The sequence below is a fragment of the Cherax quadricarinatus genome, chromosome 55, assembly GCF_038502225.1.
Source record: "Cherax quadricarinatus isolate ZL_2023a chromosome 55, ASM3850222v1, whole genome shotgun sequence".
Classification (NCBI taxonomy): domain Eukaryota; kingdom Metazoa; phylum Arthropoda; class Malacostraca; order Decapoda; family Parastacidae; genus Cherax; species Cherax quadricarinatus.
This window is the reverse complement of record NC_091346.1, coordinates 14,500,484-14,523,112: the sequence shown is the minus strand read 5'-3', so window position 1 is coordinate 14,523,112 and position 22,629 is coordinate 14,500,484. Positions and strand designations below refer to the sequence as shown.

At 37.7% G+C, this 22,629-nt stretch overlaps 1 protein-coding gene across 1 annotated transcript; it reads left to right on the top strand.

Moving 5' to 3' along the window:
* The first annotated feature begins 10,573 nt into the window (after window positions 1-10,573).
* Window positions 10,574-22,311, top strand: LOC138854348 (uncharacterized). Its single transcript, XM_070096964.1, has 4 exons — window positions 10,574-10,758; window positions 14,694-16,050; window positions 17,722-17,970; window positions 19,930-22,311. Exons 1-4 carry the CDS (start codon window positions 10,705-10,707, stop codon window positions 21,978-21,980), a joined length of 3,711 nt encoding a protein of 1,236 aa, XP_069953065.1. The 5' UTR covers window positions 10,574-10,704; the 3' UTR covers window positions 21,981-22,311.
* The last annotated feature ends 318 nt before the right edge of the window (window positions 22,312-22,629 follow it).

Below are 22,629 nucleotides of genomic sequence, written 5' to 3'. Positions count from 1 at the left end.
CGGGCAAATTAGGTCAGTTTTTGTTCCAGGATGCGACCCACACCAGTCCACTAACACCCAGGTACCCATTTTACTGATGGGTGAACATAGACAACCGGTGTAAGGAAACATGTCCAATGTTTCCACCCCTTACCCGAATCGAACCCGGCCCTCACTGTGTGAATTAAGAGCTTTTGCCACCAGGCCACTGGGCACCTTCAGTTAAACTTTTTTATTAAAAGCTCAGTAGCTCATGGTGAAGTGCTGGACCAGTCTAGCACTTGACTGTATTGTATATCCATACGTACTGTACATCCATACATCCATACATGCATATATCTTAGGCCTTTAGACCTGACAATAAGTCACTATGAGTCCTGAGAGAGAACGAAAGTTCTGGATCACCACCACCTAAATTCTGTGACAAATCACTATTAATAAGACAAAAAAAATGCCAGAGCAGTCAAAATCAGTGAAAGTAGTACAAATATTTGAGAAGACCAGGCAAGAGGCGCTAAATTACACGCTAGAGTACGTGACTTACTTATTATCTAAAGTAATGGAGAATATGATCAGAAGTCTGGTGGAACACTTGCAGAGAATCGTGTCCATAATCAACAACCAGAATTAATTTAGTGGTGGTAAAGCCTGTCTCACATAGTCTGCTTTCTTTCTATACCAGGCTAATAAAAATAAATCAGACAAAAGAAGAACTGCAAGAGAGTATTTGTACCAATAGAAAAGGTTGAGTCAGAAACTAGGAATATAAATAAAGGCATTACAGTGGATCAAAGAATACTTAAGTTAACGGAGATAGAACGATGGTTAGAGGAAAGTATTTAAATAAGATGAGACAAATGAGAGTTATCTAATGATCAATACTAAAACTGGTTTTACTTTTGGTTAATGTGAACGTAATAATATAAAGTTACAACCCTAAGTATCCCCGTTAACAGATGATGTTAAATATGAAGTGAGGAGAAAGCATGGAAAAACGGAAAGGTTAAAAAAGGGTCTCCAAACTTTCACTACGAACGACACATCGGATATTCTACACATTTTCGTGAGCCAAAGAAAAAAATCAGTCTTAAAAATAAATATAAATGAATGAACAAAATTTATATGAATGAATAAGTTTTATCTGAATCATTTTTTTTTGTAATCATTATAGGATTCAGAACAAAAGAGAAATGTGACAGTTACAAAGAAACAATACCGTGTTCACACGGTATTATAGAAACAATACCGTGTTCACACGGTATTATAGAAACAATACCGTGTTCACACGGTATTATAGAAACAATACCGTGTTCATACAGTATTATATCGTCATAGGATGGACAGGGACAGACTGTTCCAGAGGCAGAAAACAGCAAGAACATTAAAGCGCAGCTGAGGGATATTAGGAATGGGAAGCGGATAAAGACGCAGGAATATAGAATAAACCCAGTCACGTCCAGTTAAGAGGCGGGACCAAGAGCAGTGCTTCAAGAATTGAGACACTTGTGCAACACATGGGATTCCCATGTGTTGCACAAGTGTCTCAATTCTTCAAGTTGTCGGTTTTCAAAACCATTCACCACAGCAATGCTTCAACCATATATAGGTTAAGTATTTGTTGCGCTTTATATAACTACTGTAACACCAGATATCAAACACACAAGTGTTCTTTAATCGCTGCTACACTTGACACTAACATACACATAATATCTTTATTTCTACAAGTACAGTACAAGACCTAGCTGACATCAGTGACATACTACTATATAGAAAGCCCATTGTTATGCTGAGAATTTCGGGCAAATTAGGTTAGTTTTGTCCCAGGATGCGACCCACACCTGTCGACTAACATCCACGTACGCATTTTACTGATGGGTGAACATAGACAAATGGTGTAAGGAAACAAACCCAATGTTTCTACCCTCGCGTGGAACAAAACCCGGACACTCGCCGTGTGAAGCGAGAGCTTTAGCCACCAGGCCACTGGGCACCGTGCCAATGCTCTCTCTGAGCTCCACACCTGCTCGTTGCACACCCAAACAAGTGCCTCACACTAATTGAAGCGGCACACATTTTTACCAACAACAACATAGTTGAGTCAGTGACATGTTTATGTTCTAGCAATTCAGTAAATTCTTTGTAATCAAAATTTGCTTATGAAAGACTGTTATTCTTCCATTTACAATCTCTAACTACTCATTTAACCTCTCTTGTTCTACCCATTTTCTGTGCCTTCCGTATATCATTTTTGCATTGTGTAACACTCTCACATGTTAACACTTCTTCCCTTCCACCCTCTTCACATCACTATTCCAGTAATCCTTCACCTTCTCTCTCGTATTTACCCTCCTATACCTAAAAAAAAATTCTGTATTCTTTAGCAGTAACCTTTTTAAATCTGCCTCTTACATCTTCATTACTTTCTCTACCCCACGTTTCTTTTATAAGTTGTTCCTATCCCAATATTCCCTATTACCAAACTAGTTTCTTGTGCATAATTCAATTAGAAGCCCTTTAATTGTGATGATTGTTACTAATTACCCATGGCACTCCAAATAATATATATATATATATATATATATATATATATATATATATATATATATATATATATATATATATATATATATATATATATATATATATATATATATATATATGTGTGTGTGTGTGTGAGTGTGTGTGTGTGTGTGTGTGTGTGTGTGTGTGTGTGTGTGTGTGTGTGTGTGTGTGTGTGTGTGTGTGTGTGTGTGTGTGTGTGTGTGTGTGTATGTGTATGTGTGTGTGTGAGTGTGTGTGTGTGTGTGTGTGTGTGTGTGTGTGTGTGTGTGTGTGTGTGTGTGTGTGTGTGTGTGTGTGTGTGTGTGTGTGTGTGTGGCTTGTAAGCAGGCCACCTCACCTTTTGAGGAATGTGTAGCTTAATGGTTTAAGGAGTCGCTTGAAGAGTAGTGCCTCTCTCCATACGTGGGTTTAAATCCTGCTAACCGCGATCTATCTGCTATATCTATCTGCTTAACCTCTCTAAGGTCAGCTTCAAGAAAGTTATATTCACTTAACATCAAAATTATAATATTTTAACATCAAAGTTCTCATTGTTTAACGTTAAAGGGATATATTATCTTCATGATATTCAGATGGGTTTTCGTTGAGTTACAGCTGAATTAAAAGACTGCTCGGATTGTATGGTTAAATAAGGCTCTGTGGAAATAAATGGTATAAAATACCGACACAATGGAAATATAAACACAAATGCAGTATAATGTGATCCTTTATTGACTACGTTTCGCCCACACAGTGGGCTTTTTCAAGTTTGTGACTTGAAAAAGCCCACTGTGTGGGCGAAACGTAGTCAATAAAGGATCACATTATACTGCATTTGTGTTTATAAATAAGGCTCTCCCAGCCATCACTTCCATCACTAACCAACACAGGAGGGGTGACACAGGAGGATTTTATTTTCCCAACCACAACTACTCCTGTCCTGACACACGCGCATAATATATCAAAAAAATAATGACATACGCAGGTGCCTTGCCACGGATGTTACCCAACAAATAAATGTAAAAAAATATGAATGGAAATGGTAAAGATTTGCTTTTTTGCTATGTACATACTCATGAAAAACAAATTATGACATTATGTGTTTGTTTTTCGTGATGTTCTGTGATTTTTGCGCTCAAGTGTTTTGTAGAAGTTCACGAAGGTCAGTGGATGACTCTTTACCAGAGTTCCTCCCTCTTAATACTGGATTATTTAAAAGTGTAGGAATCTCTGGAAGTTATACAATGAAGCATTATATATATACACACACACACACACACACACATATATATATATATATATATATATATATATATATATATATATATATATATATATATATATATATATATATACATGACGCTCTAACCCACAGGACCACGAAATAATACTCCTAGGATTTGGTGATCGTGTGGGTTAGAGCGTCATGTGGTTTTCACTCACCGTGGGGGGGGGCCAAAACAACATTCAAATTCAAATTCAAATTCAAATTCAAAGTTTATTCTCTATAAGGATTACAATGCTGAGTTTACAGAATTTGGTTATTGTGTGGTTTACATGTAGTAAAATAATGATTACAGAGTGTACCACTAGAACACCTAGCATGGCTAGGCATTTCGGGCAGACTTAGTTTAATTCTTGAAGATTGAGACACTTATGCAGCATATGGGAAATTTATTCAGGAAAAGTTTCGCCACACAGTGGCTTCATCAGTCCAATACAAAGAGGAAGGCGTAAGGAGAGGAGGAGTATGAGGTAATCAGTCCCTCAGCCTGGAGTCGATGTTTTCAGTCCATCAGTCCATCAATTCTACAAGATTGATGGACTGAACACATCGACTCCAGGCTGAGGGACTGATTACCTCATACTCCTCCTCTCCTTACGCCTTCCTCTTTGTATTGGACTGATGAAGCCACTGTGTGGCGAAACGTTTCCTGAATAAATTTCCCATATGCTGCATAAGTGTCTCAATCTTCAACTTGTCGGTTTTTCAAACCATTCATCACACACAGTTTAATTCTTAATTTTAAAATATTACAAATTATGAGGTAAGTTGGTATTATGGCTAAGTGACTAAATACTAGTTTGTGAGTTTAGCAATGTGAATGCTTTTGTTTTGGCACAGAACATAGTTTCAGTATTGGAGTATCACAGGATTCATTATTTTAAGATTGAGATTAATATTTCTGTTTATGGTCAAATGGGTGAGTGAGCGTAAGTGTGAACCACCAGGTGGTATTCGTGTACTTAGTTGACGGGGTGTATCAGGGAGATAAGATGTTTTCTAATGGTAGTTTTGAAGGTGATGAATGTGTCTGTAGTTCTAGAGTTCTCAGGTAGGGTGTTCCAGATTTTAGGGCCTTTGACATACATTGAATTTTTGTAAAGGTTTAGTCGGACACGGGGAATGTCGTAGAGATGTTTGTGTCTGGTGTTATGCCTGTGGGTTCTGTCACAACTATCAAGAAAGCGTTTTAGGTCAAGGTTGATATTGGAGTTTAAGGTCCTGTAGATGTAGATTGCACAGTAGTAAGTGTGGATGCACTGAACAGGGAGTAAGTTTAGATCTATGAAGAGCGGGGGGGGTGTGTTGCCAGGGATGGGACTTGGTGATTATTCTTACTGCAGCTTTTTGTTGGGTTATTATCGGCTTTAGGTGTGTTGCTGCAGTTGATCCCCAAGCACAAATAGCATAGGTGAGGTATGGATAAATAAGTGAGTGGTATAGTGTGAGAAGGGCATTCTGTGGCACGGGGGTTCGAATCCTTGGCTAGTCACAGTGTTGTTACTTATTAATGCCATTCGTTCGTGGTTACAATAATATATATACATATATATATATATATATATATATATATATATATATATATATATATATATATATATATATATATATATATATATATATATATATATATATATATGGTTTAACATAAAAGGGATATATTATTTTTGATGATATTCAGATGGATTTTCGTTGAGTTACAGCTGAATTAAAAGACTGCTCGGATTGTATGGTTAAATAAGGCTCTCCCAGCAATCACTTCCTTCATTGACCAACATAGGTGGGGTGACACATTGAAAGCCTCTCACCACGATATATATATGTATATATATATATATATATATATATATATATATATATATATATATATATATATATATATATATATATATATATGCATATATATATATATATATATATATATATATATATATATATATATATATATATATATATATATATATATATATATATATATATGTCGTGCCGAATAGGCAGAACTTGCGATCTTGGTTTAAATAGCAACGCTCATCTTGCCATATAGGACAACTGAAAATTTGTGTATGCAATAATTTCGCCAAAATCATTCTGAACCTAACGAAAAAAATATATTTCATTGGGTTTGTTTAATATTAAATTGTTGTAAACAAATCTAAAATATATTTAGTTGGGTTAGGCTAAAATAAATTGCTCTTGTTATAATAAGGTTAGGTAAGTTTTCTAAGATTCTTTTGGTGCAAAATTATAAATTTTTACATTAACATTAATGAAAAAAATATATCTTGAAACGTATAAGAGAAAATTTCAGAAAGGAATTAATTTTAAATGAGTTCTTGCTAATTGACCAGTTTTACATATTCGGCACGACATATATATATATATATATATATATATATATATATTATACATATATATATATATATATATATATATATATATATATATATATATATATATATATCGAGTGGTGTTTATCTCTCAGTGTATATGTATAGTGCGGGTTAATTTTAATCCCTTGTTAATAAATTCAAGTATTCTTGACTAGCAGGGAGGCTGGTATATGTAGCCTTAATGACCCTCGTCCTGACTATCGGCTATAATCTCATCTCAGTCAACCAAGAACAAGAGAACATATAAATATTAAAAGATTTTGATATTTGTAAATACCTTTTGAGGCCAGAAAACAATTATATAAATAATGTCATAGAAATATACTAGTTATAAAGAAAGTAATTTAAAAAATACGGACTAAATTATACTCTCAGTAAGTAAACTTTGAGAGATATTTGCTACCTAATTATATATATCTTACCAGGACAATGTAATCACCGTCCTAATTACCATAAATGTTTATGTAAACTTCTTAATGATGTTATATATCTTATGAATGTTTATATACACCCAGATGAAGCTGTATGTCCCGGCTGAGGGACTGAACGCCTCTAGATGATTCCTTCGAAGCTTAGGGACTGACGACCCCTCTAGATTCGACTGAAGAATCTAGCTACGAAGGGAAAACGTTTCGAAAATAAAGCTATGGAAACGTTGCAGGTGTTTTATTCATCAGGCGGTGTTACAAAAATACTCGTTTGACTCTGACATAGCCGATTAATTCATTAACTATCGCCTCCATATAACAGTCTGGTAATTCAAAAGAACATTTATGTGAAGAGAGTTCTCATGGTGAAAGCTGGAGTCTTTCTCCTCACTTTTTGCACAAACTAAGTGGTAGGAGAGCTGAAGGATGAGGAAATATTCATTCGGTAGACATAGTACTACAGTTTTCCAAACTGGTATGGAGATGAATCCCTTGTTTTACGAAAGCCTCGGAACGGATGGGGGTTGAATCTCTGGTGAGTCGTAAAACTCCAGGCCAGTGCGTGAACCACTGGGACAGCTGGCTACAATTAAATTCATCCAACTAGGCATGTTTATACACCAAAGGGAGGTTAGCATGGGCCACCACTCGGACCACAAATAGTTACGGGAAGCTTCCAATGGACGGGGATAAAGAATTCCTATAACAACTTCCAAAATTAGAACTGTCAGCTATATATTGGAGTAAAAGCGTAAAAAGATCACGGTAAAGAGTTAGCATCTGAGAGCACAGAAGAGCTTCGTCTGGTCGGATAATTAATTACACAGTAATGTAAGGGTTAAACAATAATAATAATAATAATAAAATTGTCTCTGTTGGATATAGAACAACAGCAGAGATCAGAAAAATTATTAGATTTAAATTTCGTCACATGTAAATTTAAAAAATCTCATGTATTTTGTTTCTCTGGTTGAGAGGAAAATATTGATGTGAGCTGTGTAGTTACGTACGTTTTTAGAAAGGCTAAGAAAATTTTGCTATTTTTACATTAGGTAAATGTTAGCAAGTTTACGTAATGTTACAATCTTATTTTCGGAAAAAAAAAAAGAATACAGAATATCGAAAATTTAACTTCAGGTAATTTTTCACTCGTGAGATCGAATCCTCAGATGATTGGAGTTTACTGCCAGTTGAAAACAATTGACGTTCACAGATGAATAAAAGTGTTCACGAAGAATCGGTTCTCACAGCCATCACAGAAACGTGCTGGTGATGGCTCAACTGTTCGACCCTAGGAAAAATGCAATAAACAGTTTATGTTTCTTGGTACAACCTTTTCGAAAAATACAATGATCATACTTTTAAGAGATCCCATTTAAGCAAGAATCTGGGTAATATATTTGGTCTTAGAATGAGATTTGGAGGTAAAATTCTTAATATTCCACAAGAATCCAAAAATATCATCCAGCCGTGAGTCTCATTAATCAATTCATCACTCACGCAATCCTACTGGGTGTGTAGTCAATTTATTCCGTACAGTTAAGAAGAGAATTTACTTTCTCCCGTCCATTCATTTCGGCTTAATGGTCTGAGTATTATACGGAGGTCATTAGGCCTGGGGTGCCGTTATTACTGATCTTAAACATTGTTACCTGACAATTAGGAAGGGACAAAGAACACTGAACTTGTCTGCTGATTGTTAAAAAAGTGTGTAATGTTGATATGTTGGTCATCGTATAGGTATCGTCTGTAATAACAATAATAATAATAATAATAATAATAATAATAATAATAATAATAATAATAATAATAATAATAATAATAATAATAATAATAATAATATTTTTTATTTCTAAAATGTACATAATACAATTGATATAGGATTAGTTGACATTACTGGTAAGCCGGGAAAAGGCCTCGGTCAGATAACCAAAAACTCCAGCTGTGGGTCATCATATGACTAAGACCCGCGTCAGGAAACACTTGACCTGTTTCCTGACAATACCTAATCTAACAAATAGTCAAAATCAACAAAACGGAATCAGAACCCCTGCCGATAACATGTGGAGTTCCCCAAGGTAGTATTCTGGGTCCCTTATTATTCTTATGTTATGTCAATGATATGCCTATCAGTGTCAAGTGCAAACTCCTACTGTATGCAGATGACAGTGCTCTGTTAGTGACAGGTAAAGACCCACAAGATATTGCTAATGTTTTAACACTGGAACTGGAATCCTGCAGCAAATGGTTAGTAGACAACAAACTATCATTACACCTAGGGAAAACTGAAGCCATTCTCTTTGGAACGAAACATAAACTGAGAAGGGTAAATAATTTTAATGTTCAATGTAATGGGGAGTCCATCACTTTGGTTTCATCAGTAAAATATCTGGGAATCCCCTTTGACCCATGCATGTCAGGAGAATTGATAGGGAACAGTGTAGTAAAGAAAGCGAATGCCAGACTGAAGTTCCTGTATAGACAAGCACAGTGTCTACCTACTGAGGCTCGCAGGACCCTATGTCTAGCCCTTATACAATGCCATATGGATTACGCTTGCTCTTCATGGTACTCTGCCTTGACAAAAAAACTGAAAGATAGACTGCAAATCACCCAGAACAAAATCGTAAGATTCATCCTGGGGCTGGGACCAAGAGAACATGTAGGCCAGGATGAATTACAGCAGTTGGATATGCTGAATGTTGAAGACAGAGTAAAACAACTGAAGCTAAATCAAGTTTATAAAATTGCTCACGAACAGTGTCCAGAATATCTTGCTGTCAATTTTGTCAAGGTTGGGAACCAAAGCAATCATAGTACTAGGGGGAGAGAGCACAACTTTGTAGTACCCACAGTCAGTGGCCAGGCGTCAAACACCTTTTATTGTACAGCAATAAAGAAATGGAACAGACTACCCGCACATGTCAAAGCCAGTCATAGCTTGAACCAGTTCAAGAAGACTGCCAAAAAGTGTCTGATGAATGAAGCTACAGAAAGGGAGGGGAATGATTTTCTATTTTTTAGCTAAAATACGTGTAAATTTTACCTTATCCCTAGTAATGACCCTCATATTGTAGATAGTCTTTATGACCCTCGTGTAGTAGATAGTCTTTTTAGTATGATAATAAGATGTTATCTTCATTGTAGAATAATAAGAAAATATTATAACCTTTATATTATAATAATAAGGTAAAAGGACCCCAATGGAAATAAGTCACTCTGTCTGACTTTTTTGGGTTATCCTAGGTTCTCTACACATATGCTGCTATGTATGATAATTCTATGTAACTGTATTTGTGTATACCTGAATAAATTTACTTACTTACTTACTTACTAACCTACAGAGCATTTCCATCAGCCTTAAAATTAACTTTTATCTACCGGACGTTTCTGTAATTACGTTGGTCTGTGAAGTAAGCTAATCTCTGCTTATCAGAGAAACGCTATTTTTACTTCCATACAGAAAACGTACAATATAGATGAAAGTATTTGAGAGTTGCCTAGACAGGAAGATGAGGCGCGACAAGAAATTTGCTGGAATAATTAAAGATATATTAAATTTGGAAGATGCTTTCTTTGTGAGAACTTGTTATATAATTTTTAGCTAAATTTATGATTTTTAACATCATGTATATATTTTTCTCTTGCAAAATATTTAATATTTTTTTGCCATAAAATAATTATTTAGTCTTCACACTGTTTACATATTAGTTTTGTTAATCGGAACTGAAGCAAATAAATCGACATTTTAACTAAAAGTTAAAAAAAATGTGAATGAATTAACAATGCAAACTATGTTCAGAGCCACGCTATAATTTTTTTGTTATATTTTGAGTTCAACGAACTTAGCAGCTGTAGATCAACATGACAGGTGAGTAAATTGTCGAAATTGCTGCTCATCTATAAAGGCAGTACAATGTGAGTTTCAGTACAGCCTTGTGGAGCTGAAGAGGAGGTCGCGGGGGAGAGCTGTGAGTCCTGGTTGTTGCTGCTGCTCGTCTCTACATCTGCAGGAGACGCTGCTGGACACATACCCAGAGCTGCTGCAACTTTTGCAGTGCCAGTTCTGTATCGGACCAACATGAAGTCTTTGGTTTTAAGTGCATTTGTCTTTTGTTTTTTTGTTTTGGTGCAGGTACGTATGATCGCTTAAAAGCCATCAAAATCTTTATTGTTATTCTCTCATATATATATTTTGGGTTTTATATTCTTCAGTTTGGTTATATCTCATATATTATCCATGATCCAAGAAAGAAATCACTCGTCATCACACCCTCACTAACTGCCTTTCCTAAACTCAAAATATCACGATCGACTAATCTGTTATCCAAAATCCCCTCAAATATATTGTCGTATTATGCAAATATCTCGAGCAAGCAATCAAGATGCAAAATACCCATGGGGGAGTTGAGTGATAGCTATCATTCAACTCCCCCTGTGGTTGTTTTGCATATTACCATATTCACGTTAAATCTCATGTGCTTCTCATCTCTATTCCTTTCGTTCTAACACGCTCACATGCAGCTACTGCATGCTAATATATATATATATATATATATATATATATATATATATATATATATATATATATATATATATATATATATATATATATATAAATATATATATATATATATATATATATATATGTAGGTAGTATATATATTGTAGGTAGTAGGTTGGTAGACAGTCATGTACTTCTCATCTCTATTCCTTTCGTTCTAACACGCTCACATGCAGCTACTGCATGCTAATTTACATACATAGCAATGCCATTCTCGCTCCCTTGACATATGCACAATATTAAGATGTCTTTATATATATATATATATATATATATATATATATATATATATATATATATATATATATATATATATATATATATATATATATATATATATATTATATTATATTATATTATTATTATTAACACACTGACCTATTCCCACCAAGGCAGGGTGGCTCGAAAAAGAAAAACTTTCACCATCATTCATTCCATCACTGTCTTGCCAGAAGGGTGCTTTACACTACAGTTTTTAAACTGCAACATTAACACCCCTCCTTCAGAGTGCCGGCACTGTACTTCCCATCTCCAGGACTCAAGTCCGGCCTGCCGGTTTCCCTGAACCCCTTCATAAATGTTACTTTGCTCACACTCCAACAGCACGTCAAGTATTAAAAACCATTTGTCTCCATTCACTCCTATCAAACACGCTCACGCATGCCTGCTGGAAGTCCAAGCCCCTTGTACACAAAAACCTCCTTTACCCCCTCCCTCCAACCTTTCCTAGGCCGACCCCTACCCCGCCTTCCTTCCACTACAGACTGATACACTCTTGAAGTCACTCTGTTTCGCTCCATTCTCTCTACATGTCCGAACCACCTCAACAACCCTTCCTCAGCCCTCTGGACAACAGTTTTGGTAATCCCACACCTCCTCCTAACTTCCAAACTACGAATTCTTTGCATTATATTCACGCCACACATTGCCCTCAGACATGACATCTCCACTGCCTCCAGCCTTCTCCTCGCTGCAACATTCATCACCCATGCTTCACACGCATATAAGAGCGTTGGTAAAACTATACTCTCATACATTCCCCTCTTTGCCTCCAAGGACAAAGTTCTTTGTCTCCACAGACTCCTAAGTGCACCACTCACCCTTTTCCCCTCATCAATTCTATGATTCACCTCATCTTTCATAGACCCATCCGCTGACACGTCAACTCCCAAATATCTGAATACATTCACCTCCTCCATACTCTCTCCCTCCAATGTGATATTCAATCTTTCATCACCTAATCTTTTTGTTATCCTCATAACCTTACTCTTTCCTGTATTCACTTTTAATTTTCTTCTTTTGCACACCCTACCAAATTCATCCACCAATCTCTGCAACTTCTCTTCAGAATCTCCCAAGAGCACAGTGTCATCAGCAAAGAGCAACTGTGACAACTCCCACTTTATATGTGATTCTTTATCTTTTAACTCCACGCCTCTTGCCAAGACCCTTGCATTTACTTCTCTTACAACCCCATCTATAAATATATTAAACAACCACGGTGACATCACACATCCCTGTCTAAGGCCTACTTTTACTGGGAAATAATTTCCCTCTTTCCTACATACTCTAACTTGAGCCTCACTATCCTCTTCACTGCTTTCAGAAGCCTACCTCCTACACCATACACCTGCAACATCTGCCACATTGCCCCCCTATCCACCCTGTAATTCGCCTTTTCCAAATCCATAAATGCCACAAAGACCTCTTTAGCCTTATCTAAATACTGTTCACTTACATGTTTCACTGTAAACACCTGGTCCGCACACCCCCTACCTTTCCTAAAGCCTCCTTGTTCATCTGCTATCCTATTCTCAGTCTTACTCTTAATTCTATCAATAATAACTCTACCATACACTTTACCAGGTATACTCAACAGACTTATCCCCCTATAATTTTTGCACTCTCTTTTGTCCCCTTTGCCTTTATACAAAGGAATTATGCATGCTCTCTGCCAATCCCTAGGTACCTTACCCTTTTCCATGCATTTATTAAATAATTGCACCAACCACTCCAAAACTATATCCCCACCTGCTTTTAACATTTCTATCTTTATCCCATCAATCCCGGCTGCCTTACCCCCTTTCATTTTACCTACTGCCTCACGAACTTCCCCCACACTCACAACTGGCTCTTCCTCACTCCTACAAGATGTTATTCCTCCTTGCCCTATACACGAAATCACAGCTTCCATATCTTCATCAACATTTAACAATTCCTCAAAATATTCCCTCCATCTTCCCAATACCTCTAACTCTCCATTTAATAACTCTCTTCTCCTATTTTTAACTGACAAATCCATTTGTTCTATAGGCTTCCTTAACTTGTTAATCTCACTCCAAAACTTTTTCTTATTTTTAACAAAATTTGCTGATAACATCTCACCCACTCTCTCATTTGCTCTCTTTTTACATTGCTTCACCACTCTCTTAACCTCTCTCTTTTTCTCCACATACTCTTCCCTCCTTGCATCACTTCTACTTTGTAAAAACTTTTCATATGCTAACTTTTTCTCCCTTACTACTCTCTTTGCATCATCATTCCACCAATCGCTCCTCTTCCCTCCCGCACCCACTTTCCTGTAACCACAAACTTCTGCTGAACACTCTAACACTACATTTTTAAACCTACCCCATACCTCTTCGACCCCATTGCCTATGCTCTCATTAGCCCATCTATCCTCCAATAGCTGTTTATATCTTACCCTAACTGCCTCCTCTTTTAGTTTATAAACCTTCACCTCTCTCTTCCCTGATGCTTCTATTCTCCTTGTATCCCATCTACCTTTTACTCTCAGTGTAGCTACAACTAGAAAGTGATCTGATATATCTGTGGCCCCTCTATAAACATGTACATCCTGAAGTCTACTCAACAGTCTTTTATGTACCAATACATAATCCAACAAACTACTGTCATTTCGCCCTACACCATATCTTGTATACTTATTTATCCTCTTTTTCTTAAAATATGTATTACCTATAACTAAACCCCTTTCTATTCAAAGTTCAATCAAAGGGCTCCCATTATCATTTACACCTGGCACCCCAAACTTACCTACCACACCCTCTCTAAAAGTTTCTCCTACTTTAGCATTCAGATCCCCTACCACAATTACTCTCTCACTTGGTTCAAAGGCTCCTATACATTCACTTAACATCTCCCAAAATCTCTCTCTCTCCTCTACATTGCTCTCTTCTCCAGGTGCATGCACGCTTATTATGACCCACTTTTCGCATCCAACCTTTACTTTAATCCACATAATTCTTGAATTTACACACTCATATTCTCTTTTATCCTTCCATAACTGATCCTTCAACATTACCGCTACCCTTTCCTTTGCTCTAACTCTCTCAGATACTCCAGATTTAATCCCATTTATTTCCCCCCACCGAAACTCCCCTACCCCCTTCAGCTTTGTTTCGCTTAGGGCCAGGACATCCAACTTCTTTTCATTCATAACATCAGCATAACATCATTCATAACATCAGCAATATATATATTTACAGGAAAAAGTACACGGAGTGAGAAATGCATTAAATGATGGGCAAGAGAGAACAGTTGTAGATCTGCATAAGAGGAACAGAGGCGCTGACCCTGACAACAATGGTGAAAAAGTTGACAGGAACAGCAGGATAAAAGGTGATGGAAGACGCCACTACAGTATCAGTGATGTTAATGCTGGTGACGACAGAGATGTGGAAGCAGGAGAAGGAATAAGACACCAGGGCAAGAATTTTGAAAAGCGTAGTCGCAATAAGAGCCAACAGGAAGCTGGTCGCGTCAAGGCTGAGGGAAAGAGTCGTGTTCAGGAAAACAGGAACAGCAACAGTGCTGTGAATGGAGAGAAACATCGCTGGACAAAGAACGAGAAAAAATCCAGCATTAAGAAGAGAAGGAAACAACCAATTAGTAGGAAACGTGTCTCTGAAATAAGAAAGAAAGAAAACGGTCGTCCTAAGGATGGTAAAAAGCGTCGTGGTGGAAATGGGAAAGATCGAGTCATCAAGAATGGAGCAAAACGTCGAGTCAAGAAAAAGAAAAGCAACTTCCAAGACAGCAAATATCACGAAAAGAAGAATGAGAAAAAGAATCGTCTCTCCAAGAAAGTGGGAATAAGCAGTAACACCAAGAAAAACTCCAAGGTAAAGAAATTCACAGTTGAGAGAAAGAATAACGATGGGAAGAAACAAAATAAGAAACCACATATTAAATCAAAACAACTGAAAAACAAAAAAATAAAGAACGGTAACCGCCAGAAAATAAAAATCTTAAAGTCAAAGAAAGTTCAATCAAAAAAACACCAAAGGAAGGAACCAGCGAGAAAGAGTAAAAAAATTCAAAAGAAAAAAGATAATAACAAAGGCAACATTAAGAAGTCTAATAAATATGGAAAGACGCTAATCAAAAGTGGCAATAGGCTTAAGAATAATAGAAAAGGAAATGAAAATATGAAGGGAAACAATAGCAGAAAGAAGGCAAAACAACTGCAAAACAACCCGAAGAAAAACAAAAGTACCAAAGACAGCAAGAAAGGGAAAAACAATAGTAATAAACGAGAACGAAATAAAGAAAAAATATTTCAGAAAGCTAATAAAGGGGAAGTAAAGAAAGTGGCTCAACAAAAGAAAGGGAAGGGAAGTGGCGAACAAGGAGGACATCACTCTGGCGGCGGCGGAGGCTATGGCGGAGGAGGAGGCGGCGGTGGCAGCTATGGCGGCGGCGATAATTACGGCTCCAAAAAAAAGTGTAAAACCCCCAAAAAGTGCACTAAAGCTGGCGGGAAGTGCCAGCCCAAGAACAAGTGCAAAACCAAAGTGGCTGCGGGCAAGTGCAAGGGGACCTCTTGCGAGTGCTGTCTCTCATGTAAGTCTTACCACTTTTGTAATTTGTCTTCTGTTAAGAATATTGTCTTGATTGTAGTTTCGTCGAGAAGTTTTAATGTATGCAAAAAAAGGAAGACATATATGTAAGATTTTCTTGATGATAGGCATGTATATACTTCAGAATGTTTTATATTGGTATCCGTATTGAGAGAGGTTCTAATATACGGTGTGTTCTTCGTGTACTGCACTCCTGCGATATAAGGAATATTTTTTTGCATTCTGTTTTCATACCTCATTTTCTTTATCTCATCCATTAGTTTTTATGACATTTATACTTACTCAAGTCTGAGGTGTTTATTTAAGCAAGGTAAACATTGTTTTGAAAATGTTTGAACTAATTTTTTCATGAATGTTTAGCTTGTGATAATGTTTATGTTTGTGATAATGTTTATGTTGTGATAATGTTTATGTTTGTGATAATGTTTATGTTAGGTTTGCGGGACAGATTTCTGGTAATAGGTAATTCTTTTTTGTTTTTTTCTTAACTGTAAATGAGCTTCAGCCTTCCCCTCCCCCCCCCCCCCCATAATTCCCAGCTGGTACACTGACTTCTGTCTCCATTCTTCGTATCCCAGCATGAATTTGCTTTCGATCGGACTATGGTAACAACCAAGCCGATCATTCCCGAAATCTGTCCTCCTGCAACCCCTCGTTCATTCTCTGTAGCTTGTCTTCCTCTCATTATTTTCTCAACATCTTTAAACAGTAATACGTGAATTAATTGTAACACATCACTTCATAGGCTGTATAGATTCTAACGCTCATTATTCCACATCTCTATAAGCTTCTCTCTCTTGCTGAAGCAAGGTGACTCTTATCTTTTGTTGCTCAACTATTTACATATAAAAGTTGATGTCTTTCTTTTGGTCCCAGTTGTGATGTAGTCCAGCTGGGCTTGTGAGGTCTCTGGGGAGACCTCACAAGCTTTTCATATTTGTTTACAACCTTCCATGTGGCATCGTACTAAAAAGTCATTTTTTCTGACCAGGAATATGTAGACCAGCCATCAATCTCTGTCTTGTCTCACCTCGATTAATCTCTTATTTGTTTCAATGAGATTTGTAAGGCATAACCTACTGTTTGTCATGGGAGTTGTGATGCAGTATGCAAAATTTCTTTAATAAGAAGCAGTGGTTCAACGAGTACGTTATAGGGTATTTCCAACAGGCACAGGGCTTCAATGGATTTTTAAAATCATCTCTTCAAATGCAAAGAAAACTAGAAATAGATTCCACACTATCAATAGTTCCTCCATGTAATTCTGGATCAGAAGGAATGCAGTGCCTGCATCGTCCTGTGTCTAGCACCCACAGCCTGACTGGGCACTCCAACAGGCAGGAAGCCTGAACTGACACCTGGTCCTTGAGGCAACGAGCCTTAACCCTCACCATTTTTATGCTGAAGTATTTATTTTGCATTTTTACCTCATTCTCAGCTTCTTCCCCCAGTGTCCTAGTCCATCCTTGTTTACATTGCTCTATTTTCGTGGCGTTATCAGGTCTCCTCATTCCTCTGAGATTAAATTCTTTGAATCTGCAAAATATGTTACTGCCTTCAAAATGAACCAAGACCATGATATCTTTATCATTATGGAAACATTTCATTCATGTTAATTTATTAATATAGTTTTGATTATATTTTTTACCACCAGCTTGTGCATATAAGCCCAAAAAGAAATGCGAGAAATACAAGGGTGTGTGTAAGAAGAAGTGTGACGCTAAAGAGCGACAGATTTCCAAGGGTTGCATGAAGAAGAAATGTATTTGTTGTGCCAAGGCTTGCAAGCCCACACAAGAGTGTACGGCTCACGGAGGTTATTGTGTAGAGAAGAAGTCATCTTGTCATGGGCATGTCGACAAAGATGGCTGCAGGGGAGCGAAATGCCTCTGTTGTTATCCAAGTAAGATTCTGAATGTTCTTTGTATACAGAATGCTAGTATATATGTATATATGGTGTATCTGGTGTCAACTTAGTGCATGCATAACTGTGTTTCCTGTGTCTTTGAATATTTTTTACTGTGTTCTGATTTATCTAGACTATTAGTACTGCTAGGAGGCGTGTCTGGCTCTTCTTCCAGAATACGTGTGAAAACCTGCACAAGTATTTAATTTACTAAGATAAATTAATGAGAGTAATTAGATATTGTATATCAAACTGCAAGGATGTGACGCCATGTCCTCAACCTAACGTTTGTTCATGTTCATGCAATTGTTCATTGTTCAATGAGAGTTAAATATTTGGTGTATCCTTCCATGAAATTGAGAATTGAGCTGTGACCTCGTCACATATTTGATCTGGTCACATATGCCACAACTATAAGAACCTCAGTAGGTACCTGAGTGTTAGCCGGCTGTTATGGGTAGCATCCTGGGGGACAGCATAAACTCAGGCTGCCAGTTGCATAACCAGGGGCTTTCTAAACCACTGCATCACAATGTCATTTATGTCTGTATCAACTGTATCATGTACTTTATAGTAATAAGGTTTATTGTTAAAGTCAAAATTCTCAGGAAGCCGACGTACGGCAGCAAGACTTGAATCTGTCTTACACATCTTTACAACAAGGTGTTATGCCCCTCATAGTGGCAAACTGCAGTACTCCTTCCTTTTCATAAATCAAGTGCCTCAGGATAATATCCATCTCATTACAAACCTATCATTCTTACTCTCTGTAACCTGTTATTTGGTATTTACAGAACAGAAATTTGCTCTCCCCTCATCAGTTTGCTTTTAGGAAGGGTCGCTCCACACTCGACTCCCAACTCCGACTCAATCTATGCGTTTCAAATACCTTGGCAGACGAGCATTCGATTATTTTTCTCCTGTCGATATAGAAAAAATTATGATACCTTGTGATGTTTTAACATTTTGTCCCACACCCATTCCTTGGTCCTCTGAGGCAGACTACAGTGTGTGACTAGTTAATGGTCCTAGTCGGACCGAAACGCTGAGTTACTCTCTCCTATGTGTGGGTTATATTTCCTAGAACATTTTTCATCAGAGGTGCTTCAGTGTTTGAGTATGAAATATTAACATTTTTTCTTCATTTTGTGTAAATTGAAGGTGTACCGAGGCTGCACCCTCGGTTCTGTCCTATTCCTCAAAGCTAGTAATGAACCTCACCTCTGCTCTTTCCACAAGTATCATGTCTTTCTTATAAGCAGATGATTGTCATGGCATTTTGCAGTCCTAAACTGTCCACTACTTGTAACGACCATTTTCCAATATGCTGTACATCTTGTAGCTAACTAGGCCATTTCACATGGCACCAAGACATATATTACTTAAATAAATTCGATACCCGTCATGGAATGCCCAATCATCCCACAGCTTGTGTTATTCCTGTATGTCTCCCTCATCCCAGTATGTACTGTTCTGCGTTATGGAAGTCCCTCATCCTCTCTCTCTAAAAAATCTAACTCATCAGAACCATCTTAAAAGTTTAACTCATTTTACATGGAAAGCAGATAGGCAAAACCTTCTTAGACTTCTTGAAGACTGAACTCTAGCCAGACTACATGGAAAAAATACATCCCTTAGGTTTTCCAGCTGCTCTGAAGACGCTTAACGTCATTCATCGTCAGAAATTAAGTTTTTATCTAGGGACCTCTCGAGCACTTTTATGAAGACAAATATCCTTGTGTGTCTGTGTGTGTGTGTGTGTGTATGTGTGTGTGTGTGTGTGTGTGTGTGTGTGTGTGTGTGTGTGTGTGTGTGTGTGTGTATGTGTGTGTGTGTGTGTGTGTGTGTGTGTGTGTGTGTGTGTATTTGTGTGTGATGCAGGAATTTTCAAATTAGCATTTTTTTAATATATAAAATGTAAATTACAGGATAAAAAAAATTAATGTTTAATTCTAGAATCGTATCAACACCGAACTACAACCACGTCAAAGATGAACCTAACAACTACAGTGCCATTAAACCAGACAACCTCAGTAACCAATGCTAATGCAACAACCTCAGCAACTAAAGCCAGTGCAACAACCTCAGTAACTAATGCCAATGCAACAACCTCAGTAATCAATGTCAATGCAACAACCTCAGTAATCAATGTCAATGCAACAACCTCAGTAATCAATGTCAATGTAACAACCTCAGTAATCAATGTCAATGTAACAACCTCAGTAATCAATGTTAACGCAACAACCTCAGCAACTAATGCCAATGTAACAACCTCAGCAACTAATGCCAACGCAACAACCTCAGCAACCAATGCCAACGTAACAACCTCAGCAACTAATGCCAACGCAACAACCCCAGCAACCAATGCCAACGTAACAACCTCAGCAACCAATGCCAACGCGACAACCTCAGCAACCAATGCCAATGCAACAACCTCAGCAACCAATGCCAACGCGACAACCTCAGCAACCAATGCCAATGCAACAACCTCAGCAACCAATGCCAACGCGACAACCTCAGCAACCAATGCCAACGCAACAACCTCAGCAACCAATGCCAACGCAACAACCTCAGCAACAAATGCCAACGCAACAACCTCAGCAACAAATGCCAACGCAACAACCTCAGCAACAAATGCCAACGCGACAACCTCAGCAACCATTGCCAATACAACAACCTCAGCAACCAATGCCAATACAACAACCTCAGCAACCAATGCCAACGCGACAACCTCAGCAACGAATGTAACAACCACGGCTGCTGTTGCGACTACCACAACCTCTGCATCTAACTCAACAGACACAACTACGACTACAACCTCAGCATCTACCACCACCCCTACAACCACAACATCCACCACTACAACTACCACGACTACCCCTACAACCACTACATCCACCACTTCAACTTCTACATCTACGTCTACAACATCCACTACCACAACCACTACAACCTCAACATCCACCTCAACTACTACAACTACAACCACAACCGCCAATGCAACACTAGCTAATCTAACCGCAGAGCTCAACACACTGCTCAACGCATTAAATTCAACAAACACAGCGATTGCAGCTCTTCAAACCCTTCAAAGCGCGCTCACTGCTCTTGTAGCCGCAGTAAATTCTTCAATTACCGGAAGGAGAAAACGAGATGCCGCACAGGATCTCATGACCATTCAACAAGTCTCTTTAAGTATAACTACTGCGATAGCACAAGGGAATTACACCGGTCTAGACAGTCTGATCAGCCAGTTGAACTCTCTGGTTTCATCAGTGCAGCAAATTACACAATCCGTGCTCAATAACACATTAACAGTCGATTCCACCCTGTTAAATGCTGCGTCATCATCTCTCACCAGCGTCAGCTCTACTTTGACCACTGCGAATGTGTCAGCAAATAACCTAACGAGTTCTATCAGTGACGTACAACAAAGCCTGTCCCAGCTGGGGGTATCGACTGTTACCATACCGGCTGTCCCACCCATACCAAGCACAACAACGATTGCAGTCGCTTCTGAGACTACAACAGCTGCTGCGACTACAACAGCTGCTGCCACTACAACAGCTGCTGCCATTACAACAACAGTTGCTTCGACAACTGCAACTACAGCTGGCGCTACATCAACTGATACTACAACAACTAACGCTTCAACATCTAGTGACACTACAACAACAAGTGACACTACAGCAACAAGTGACACTACAATAACAAGTGATACTACAACAAGTGGCACTACAAGTGACACTACAATAACAAGTGATACTACAACAAGTGGCACTACAAGTGACACTACAATAACAACAAGTGATACTACAACAAGTGGCACTACAAGTGACACTACAATAACAACAAGTGATACTACAACAAGTGGCACTACAAGTGACACTACAATAACAACAAGTGATACTACAACAAGTGACACTACAACAACTGACACTACAACAACTGACACTACAACTGACACTACAACATCGACTTCCACACTCTTAGGAGGAAGAAGGTAAGAGCACAACAACCCAGCCGTTTACTAAAGGTAGAACAGATGACAACCTACGACTACCACCGTGGGTACTCTCGTAGTTACCTCAGTACCCACACCTCTGTGGGAATTGAGGTAACACAGCAATAACAACACAATAGTAACCAACAATAACACAGTAATAACAACCATCAATAACAGAGTAATAATCAACAATAACACAGTAATAACCAACAATAACACAATAATAACAACCAACAACAACACAATAATAACAACCAGCAACAACACAATAATAACAACCAACAATAACACAATAATAACCAACAATAACACAGTAATAACAACCAACATTAACAAACACAATAATAACAACCAACAATAACACAATAATAACAACCAACAATAACACAGTAATAACAACCAACATTAACAAACACAATAATAACAACCAACAATAACACAATAATAACAACCAACAATAACACAGTAATAACAACCAACAATAACACAATAATAACCAACAATAACACAATAATAACAACCAACAATAACACAATAATAACCAACAATAGCACAATAATAACCAACAATAACACAACAACCAACAATAACACAGTAATAACAACCAACACTAACACAATAATAACAATAACACAGTAATAACAACCAAC